Raw genomic sequence first — 9,296 nt, forward strand, 5'->3', positions numbered from 1 at the left:
TTAATTGGGAGAGTACACTGAATATTTCTACTTTTAAAATAAACACGACCGGTCACAGCACCTAAGACACACACATCCTAGCATATCGATGTTCAAAATAAAATTAATGGACATTAATGTTCATGTATTTTTGTGAATATATTAGTGCTGTCAAAATTGGAAAATTTGCCATAAGACAAACGAGAATGCGCTGTCTGTGAATGGCGTATCTGTGACGCGCCAGGCAGTATCCAGTTCTTTTTCGCGCTTGAACAAACAATAACACACAGAATTATGCCAAAATGCTTGTTTTATCAAGTATCCTCATAAGAGCAGTCTTAAATAAGTTAAATAACGTCTTAAATGAACTTAATGAGATGTGCGTCAGCTCTTAAAGTGACAGCAGCCTAATAAACCAGCTGCTGTGATGTCTGTCATTAATGTTCACCAAAGAACAAAGGTAACAGAGAAAATTGCAGCTTTAATCAGGATTAATCTATATTTAATTTATAATTTATGCAGTAAAGACTGTAAAGTGTTTGATAACTTTATTCATTTTCTCTATATTCCCTACCTGTAAGACATTAGGAAGGCCACAACAAAGGTTGTTATTTTTAAAGACTGATAAATGTTGAAATTGATAGCTTTTATAATGTTGAATGACTATAATTAAAAAAAAAAAAAAAAAAAAAAAAACAGAGACATCCGTAGTAAATATTTAAAATATACTGTCTTTAAGTTATTTCTACATTAATTTGGAGAGTAACTGTGAAATTATTACAGTATAAAAATATTAAAAACTCCAATGTTTGTAATAGTGATTAATTACAATTAATTACAGAAAAAATGTGTGTTTAATTAGTTTAATCAATTGACAGCACTAGAGTATATATCATAGTATATAGTAAATATCATATGCTGATGCACTTTCAAGGAACTATGTCATGCAATTCTGGCTAAATGAGTCAATGAGTTTTATGAACTGCTTTACATATTTGAATTGTTCTGTTTGCATATATTATAGTGATGCCAAAATATATCTACAACTTAGGGTATTACACGACAATAATGTAGTTAAAAATGGAAAAGATTTTCGTTGGGTTTTTGAAAAGTTTTGCATAGTACAGATGACTATGTTGTCAAAATGATGCCCATTCTTATGTATCTGCAAAACAGACTAAAAACACTGTATTATGCTGCCTGGCCAGTAGGTGGTGAGGTCAGAATTAGAATTAGTTGGCGATGTTAGAATTTGGCGTATGTAAATAATGCGTTTCAGTGGTGCGGTAAACAAACACTTTGCTGGAGAAGCGTTAATAAACTCAGTATCTTGAGCAGCAAACACACAGTCATGTAGTTCGCCATTGTTGTTTAGGTTGTCAAACTCACCTTTGCTTATAGACTGAACATGTAATACGCATGCGCATGGTCAACGTTTTCACAAATTCAAGTTTTTGTAGTTTACACGGAGACAATAACTTTACCGTTTTCAAAAACGTGCATTTTAGCCCCCCAAAATGCGGTTGTCGCCAAAACGCATGAAAAGTTTTCCGTTTTATGTTCAAAACGCGATGTGTTATGGCTCCTTAGGAAACCGTTTTCAACTAAAAACATTTTGTTTTAATTGTTTACGCGGATCTGTGTCAACGAAGGTTGTTTTGACGTCTCCTGTATGAGAAAAACGCAAAGGTACATCGTTGCAGTGGTGTAAAGTATTTGAGTAAATGTAATTAGTTACTGTACTCAGGGACGTGCACAACATTTTGGGGGGCAGAGGCTCAAGTGGAAAAAAGGGCACTTCTCATAATTATTTATTTAAAAAATAATGAACCCTTAAATATATTAAGACAACTTTGACTTCACTTACACTCACGCAATTGTTTTATACTCCACAGATTTCTACAAAATAATTAGTTCACACAGAGACCATGGTCTTTAGTATTCACTAGGTTTATCACAAGAGAAGGCAACAGCAACTATTTCCAAGTAGCTATATAGAATAAATGACTGCACCAAGGAGAAGGACATAGTTTCACTAATAATTTATTTATTTTGCACAAATCAATAAATCATTTAAATTTTTTTGGTGTTATTGGAATACTTCTTTCATGAAGTGGACAATTTTAAGATTGTGGTCCATTTTTGCTTCCATGTCTTTTACTCTAATGGAAAGAAAACTTTTAACCCTAACCTTACACATTTAGATGGAGTTTGTTTTAAGCCTACTACCCTCGGTCTGTTTGCATCTGTAGATTTCTATTTCTAGAAATTTTTTCCCCTGAACTGTTAATACATTATATATAACAAATGCCTGCAGAGGGCGCCAAAAGCCTGCTGATTTGTGTTGTTACACAGCACAGCACGATCAAATCCACGATCAAAGCCAACCACCATAATTAAAAATATATTATTAGTTAAATGATAATATTCGGCCACTTCTTTGTGATAGAAATGCTACAGCCACTGTTATTTCTTCATGCGGTTTATTTCTTGATATGTGGACATCAAACATTAAAAGACAGAGCGAGGGTTTAAACTTTTATTGATGTATTATCCTGTTTAAGCATAGATTTAAGAATAGCATTATGTAGCTAATGCTGTATTATGATTTTTAAATAGTTTTAATAAACCATGCATCCTTAGAAAACTGTCTAATAATGTGGTTTATGGATGTGCGTCCATGGAATGCTCCTCTTCTGGTATTGACAGCCCAACCGACATCTTTACCATGGTTCAAAATAATTTAAATTATAATATGACATAAATTTCATTAGTATCAAATCAGGCAGATGTGTTGATGGAGGTCAAACTATTAATGCAGCGTTAAATGTATAAATAACCCTTAAATAGCCAAAACTTTCAGGTTTGCGAACATAGCCTACCTGAAAGAAATGCACGGGATGCATCCATCTAGGGCTTTTTTCTTTTTCGTTTCTCATCGCCAGACAGCAGTTGCATAGAGTGCCCCAGGGATGACGCGTTTTTGTAGGCAAAACCCGGAAGCGAGTTAGCATTTTAGGACTTCCGGTTCCAACGCCATAAAGTCTATGGGCTTTTTGAATGGGTTTTTGCTAAATCGCCTGAAATAAGGTCTGTGGTTAACAAAGCCTCTAAATACTTTCACGTTTTGATCTATGACATAAAACACACCAGTTATAACCCACTTGTGATTTTTTAAACTTTTACTGCGTCTTCAAATCGGCGGTTGCTAACAAATTGCTAAAAGGGACTACTTCCTTTGGCGGGGACTTTAGACGTCATCATTAAAAACGGGACATTTGGACAGCATTTCTCATGAAAAAGTGGATAAGTATTCATACACAGCGCAGATCATAATCAGTGAGCATGTTTTTAAATAGAGTTGTTTTCTAAATAAAGTTTGAGGACGCTTGGTGGTGACGACGTTGATCCGCGACCATGGTGTGCTGTAGTCCGTTTATAGCCTACTGTTAGCCTTTTATATCTGACGACTTTATTTAGGCTTCAAAATCTATAAATGTTGTGTTAACTTGTAAAGATTATCTTGATAGACAAAACGTGTAAGTGTCATAACCCTTTGTTAAACACAGAGCTTATTTTCTGCGATTTTCCAAAAGTCTATGGGAAAAATGAATAGGCTTTCAGTCGAGGGAACCCGCGCGCCGCTAACTTCCGGGTTGGCCTACAAAAACGCGTCATCCCTGGGGCACTCTATTATCGCTGGAATAGTTGTTACAAGTTTACAGCAGCAGCAAACTCGAGGTGAGGTGGGGCGTGGCGCGCGTGCGTACTTTCGGGTATGAATGGTGTGTCGCGGAGTGAGGGCATCTGAACTCGACAAAGCCGACCTGATATATTATTTTTTTTATTCAGTAAATATATTTGTTTGACAGTGAAGCTGTGCGCAAACAGGAATATATATTCATTTATTATTTAAAAAAAAAAAAAAAAAAAAAAAAAAAAAAAAAAGCACCCCAGAAAAAAGGGCACTTTCTCTCGAGGAAGAAAAAGGGCAGGTGCTCAAGCCCCTTTTTTGTCTATGTGTGCACGTGCCTGACTGTACTTAAGTATCTTATTGGCTACTTTGTAGTTTTACTGAATATCAGATTTATTGGCAACTTTTACTCTCTACAAGTAAATGTACTTTTTACTCCAACACATTTGTGACGAGTCATGCAATTACACATTACATTTAGCATGGCACCTAACTTTTTCTGCAGCAGTTTGTTAAGTCTGTCTAAGTGCATTGAAGGTACTATATCTAAGCGTTTTGCCCTTACACACCAAAACTTGTCAACAAGGCTACTTTATGTGAATGTGCATTAGCAGGTAGTTGCTGAATCACAGGTGTTTTAGGAGATGAGTTCATGACTGCAGCCAGTGATGAGGCCGAAACCAGGACGTCCAGTGCAAGTAGACTTTGACTATTTAATTTTTCTTAACATTACTTTAATTTATCCGCTATATTGAAGAGAAATTTTTGAAGGATATTTGTTTATGGCTTTTTTGAACTTAACTGAGACTTGAGAGTTTGTCGATGTTTAAGAGGCTGTTGTATCGAGTTTATTGATTTATTGCAATTTTGAGGTGCTCAGTTTTATTTTGACTTTAGAAAATAAACATGATTTAACTTACAAATCAACTGTTTCTTATTTTCATTTGCATGTCTCTTAGGTGTTGAGGACAAGTGCATCTTTGAGCCTACATTCAGCATGAGTAAAATACTTTAGCACTGTTAAAATCAGATACTCTAAGACTTTTACTCAAGTCATATTGGAATTGGTGACTTGTAAATCGTAAAGGAGTCATTTACACTGTAAGGTATCTATACTTTTACTCAAGTATGGTTTTTCACCTCAATCGTTGTCTTGTAAACACTCTTAATGTATGAATATGAATGTCATTACATTATACTGTGGGTTAGTAAATGTTAGTGAATCATGGTTAATGTGATTCTCTACACCTGTGGTCACTGATATGACTCCAATTGGATAAAAGTCATTGCGAAAAAACCACTCAGAAAGGTATTTTACAAGTCATTTATAAGTCAGATATTAAAAACAGATCAAATACATGATGAAATACTTATACAACTCCAGTTCATTCATATTCTCTATAGATTTAATCAAAAACTGAAGAACAGACTGACTCTACTCTGAAATGTTATTGGTCTTGATAGTCAGTGCTTATTATGAACTGTAAGCATCCTTCACCACAGCGGAGCTCTTCTCAGCATCCCCTCCCAGCAATAGGACTCGGCCGTCTAAAGAAATGAAAGGAGAATAGACATTTTAATCAATCTGAGATTGTATCACATTTTGAATAGCACATAATTGCATAATTGACAACTATATTAAAGAGATTACATTATTGATATCGATAAGTATATAATCTGCAGTAATAATTATGGCATGTTGATGATAATAACAAATGAGGAATGACATTTTACCTGCATTCGTTTGTGAAGAAATACCAGCTTTTGATTCAGTAACTCAATATCCTGCGATGAAAGGCATGAAATTAATTTGCCAACACTTAACATTACAACTTTTTTTAGAGACAAAGGCCCATTTAAAAAGGATGATAACTATAACGATAAAGACATAGTTCTAAAAATCGTTCCAAATATAAAAGCGTAACAGAGACCACACCACAACAATAACGATAGAGAATAGATATCGTTGGAATCACTTTCAGAATACAAAGAGTGATAAAAACATCTGAATTTATCCTGCTTTAAAGCAATAGATGACAAAACTGCAGTGTGCACTTATAATAAACAGAACATGAATGGCCTTAAGGTGTTTATGCATTTAAAGTCTCTATGTTCCTGTAAAAAAAAAAAAAAAATTATATATTGATCATGACTTACAGGCATATATGACTTTTTGTACAACCAAATTCCTCCACCTAATTGTACACTTACCAATGAGTGAGCAACATCCTGTTTCAATAGGAAATAGATCAACACAAGAACGAATGTTGTTAGATATAACATATAAGATCAGAAGTTCACCTTTGTCATCTTTTCATGGTGTTTCAGCTTGATTTGAGGCAACAGCTCTTCTAATCTTTCAATCTGAAATAGCACCAGATGTGTCATAAATATGAGAAATTATCATAATTTTTCACCAAGCAAGTTTTAAACAATGAATTTGTTTTAAAGAAGCAAGTTGAGTATGAGTGACTCACGTCTGAGTCAAACGTCTCACCTGTTTCACAATGCTCTGTAGTCTCGACTTCACGGTTTTATTAAAAACAGTCATGGGAATACTTCTGGGTCTTGGGTTGACTATATTCATAAGGAAAAATAGTGACTTTTTTTTAGGACAATGCAATAAAGTTTGTGTGTGTGTGTGTGTGTGTGTGTGTGTGTGTGTGTGTGTGTGTGTGGGTGGGGTTGTCATTATTAAAAATGCCTTCAAATTGTCATACCATGCTGGTAGTTTTTAGCCACTTTAAGGACGTACGGCCTGGGTACAAAGAATATGAACAAATTTAAAAGTAGTCAATCCTGAAAATATAACATGACTAAGAAAGGATTAACATAATAAACAGAAAGAAATGACCGTGACCATCAGACATTAACCAGGTCAAAAATGTATGTCAGCCATTAATTTACAATGTATTAGCATGTGTTTATTGTGTGATGATATCTTGTGCATTTACAGCTACTTGAATTTGATGAGTATGATTTGAAAATGTAACATTTATTCATTATATTTAAGAATTTATTTCAATTGATTAAATTCAGGTATTTGATATAATCATATTTTTATTAAAATGTATTCCCTCATTAATGTATATGAAGTGAAAGTTAAGTTTTATATCTATGTATTATATTTTTTATAATGTAGTATATTATATTTTTATATAGTTTTATATAGTCCCTGAAAATTAATTCTAGGGTCCAAATATGGCCCATAATAAAAGAAGGGAATTTCTGACACTGAAAATTTCTTTTGATTGTTATTGTTGGCTGATCCTGGCACTTATATAGGCTATGTAAGGAATAATTGATGACAGGCCATTGAATTAATAGAAAATAATGCACAGCCAAGGTGGTAATATGGCCACGATGCGAAGCGGAACGTAGTCAATTATTCCACTTCTACTATGGTTACGACATCAGATATGCTGTGCGAGTGCGAGTGTGTGTCCGTACTGTATGTGTGTGAGCGTTTGAGTGGGAGACAGAGCTAAACAGAGATAAAATGTAATTTTGTGGCAAAAACATGGAAGTAATTTGTTGTTTTCATCCTATTATTTACTATATTTATTTGCTTGGTCGGTGTCGTTGTGGGTTTTGTTTCTTTTGCGGTTGTAGGCTGTCGGACCTATTGAAATAACTGAAATCATTTGCCGCAGTGATATAAATTTCTTATAAACACCTTTATGTTGATTATGTTAGATGATAATGAGTGATCAGCGCCACCATCCTAATAGTTTGCTCTTCAGCGCAGGGAATCAGAGTTGTCCGATTTACTACAACACGCAAATTCATCCAGAGTTTTAGTTGCTGCTTCCATAGACATCAGTGTATTTTACAAACTAAATATTTACTTCGTATACTCACGATTCAGTACCATTCATACTATATCATTTCATTACTATATGACTGTTTACATGCTGTTTTTGCACATCTTCCTGGACTGCTGCTATTTTTGCATTTTTGCACAATATTTTTACTTACATTTTTGTTACTGTTCACTTTATCTTGTAAAAACATGTTTACTGGCGGAGCTACTTTGCTATATTTCCTATTGTTTGTGTTTTGTGTTTTTGTCTTGCACTGCTCTATGTTGTCTTGCACTGAAGTGTGTTGTTTGGTAATCAGGTTGCACACATGCACCATATGCACTTTTTGTTGTTTTATGTAGCATCAGGGTTCTGGAGGAACGTTGTTTCATTTCACTGTGTAATGCGTCAGCTATATATGGTTGAAATGACAATAAAAGCTTCTTGACTTGACTTGACTTGACTTGACTTGAAAACCTGCGGGGCCCTACGCATTTGCATGGTGGTTAACAACGCTACTGCATGCGTTTCCCTGAAAATAATCACACACCTTAGTACGTTAATCAGCCAGTCAGATTCATGCATTCAAGCCCTGTGTGATAAATATGAATATACCTTTACAAAAGATTACAAAGACTTACATTTGCTTGCTGTTTGGCAGCATGCAGCAGTTTAATGGAATTAGAGATCCTCGATTGTTTCGCATCTGAAAAGTGATTTCGAAATATTTCTGTTTATATAAATATGGAGCAGATAGTAAATGTTTCAATCACAACAGGAAGGTTACGCATTTGAAAATACCTTAAGTGTTATCTGAGAAGTGTCCAGCCTGAAAGTCTGAGCTAGTATCTGAAAGGAGAGAGAACACCACTTTAATACATATACTCAATCTCAATATCTAACCAAAGAACTGGTCAAAACGCACTTGTCTTACGGTGGTTACTTTGGCCCCACTTGGAATGTGAACCTCCCGAAGGGCCGTGACCCTGTCATCTGCAAAATAACTGGTTATGTCAGCACTCATTTTACATGTCTTTTCAATTTGCATGTGATTTGCATGTTAGCACAAAATTGTGTGACAATTATTCAATGCCACAGTCAAAATAACAAAAGTTTTCTCTTTTTTTCTTTCTTTTAGTAGTCAGTATTGTGCTGTCAGATGCACCTGTTGCTGTCTATCCATCTCAATACATTTTACAACAGTGGCCAAAAGGCAAAGTTAATTATTTAAAAGTAATACAGGATATATATATTATAAGAAATGTTTTTCTCCTATTGTAAAACTAATGAAGATGGCAAAAAGGCAGACAAACGAGAATCTAACCTTTTCACGTTGCCATGGCAACCAGGATGCTACGCAGCTGACAACTATTTTATTAAATGTAATTTGGACAGATTATTATACAAACATTATACCAACCGTTGAGATCAAGCCTCTTGAGGGCAATCCAAATTGTACTACGGATATTTTCAGTGTTAATAATGGCCATTGGAGCACCCGCATACACCAGCGTTAACCAGCAGTGTGAAGGCAGATATAAAAAGTGTAATATTTTCATAATAAAAGTCAAAATTATAGTTAAAAAAAGTATTAATTTTTTTAATAATATCTTACCCATTACTACCACTCATAATGGGAGTCATAGAACATCTAAAATACACTACAGTACCAAAACAGTACAAATGAACACTACAGAATTGAGCAACAGCAAATCACCATATCTTGATGTGTTTTTATACATTTTTTATGTATTAATGAGTTATGTTGTTACAAGATTATTTATGCTTTTAAGAAATTTGTTCCAGTGAAGTAATATTTA

The 9,296-nt window shown here is 34.5% G+C and overlaps 1 protein-coding gene across 1 annotated transcript; it reads right to left on the bottom strand.

The window, feature by feature from the left end:
* Nucleotides 1–4,971: 4,971 nt before the first annotated feature.
* si:zfos-1056e6.1 (uncharacterized protein LOC107988029 homolog) lies at nt 4,972–9,006 on the bottom strand. Its single transcript, XM_048205517.1, has 9 exons — nt 8,897–9,006; nt 8,402–8,469; nt 8,278–8,325; nt 8,118–8,182; nt 6,394–6,431; nt 6,171–6,250; nt 5,975–6,037; nt 5,408–5,458; nt 4,972–5,221 (listed from the first exon to the last, which is right to left on the bottom strand). The coding sequence occupies exons 1-9, from the start codon at nt 8,964–8,966 to the stop codon at nt 5,168–5,170; spliced, it is 537 nt and encodes a 178-aa protein (XP_048061474.1). The 5' UTR covers nt 8,967–9,006; the 3' UTR covers nt 4,972–5,167.
* Between the last annotated feature and the right edge of the window lie 290 nt (nt 9,007–9,296).

Source organism: Megalobrama amblycephala, linkage group LG10 (assembly GCF_018812025.1).
Source record: "Megalobrama amblycephala isolate DHTTF-2021 linkage group LG10, ASM1881202v1, whole genome shotgun sequence".
Lineage (NCBI taxonomy): Eukaryota > Metazoa > Chordata > Actinopteri > Cypriniformes > Xenocyprididae > Megalobrama > Megalobrama amblycephala.

Bases quoted from the DNA above. Each gene is read 5' to 3' on its own strand.
- si:zfos-1056e6.1 (XM_048205517.1), bottom strand. From the start codon at position 8,966: ATGGCCATTATTAACACTGAAAATATCCGTAGTACAATTTGGATTGCC. The intron at 8,183-8,277 runs GTATTTTCAAAT...ATCACTTTTCAG, and splicing joins CTTCTCAGATAACACTTAAG to ATGCGAAACAATCGAGGATC. The intron at 6,038-6,170 runs GTGAGACGTTTG...GTGCTATTTCAG, and splicing joins TACAGAGCATTGTGAAACAG to ATTGAAAGATTAGAAGAGCT.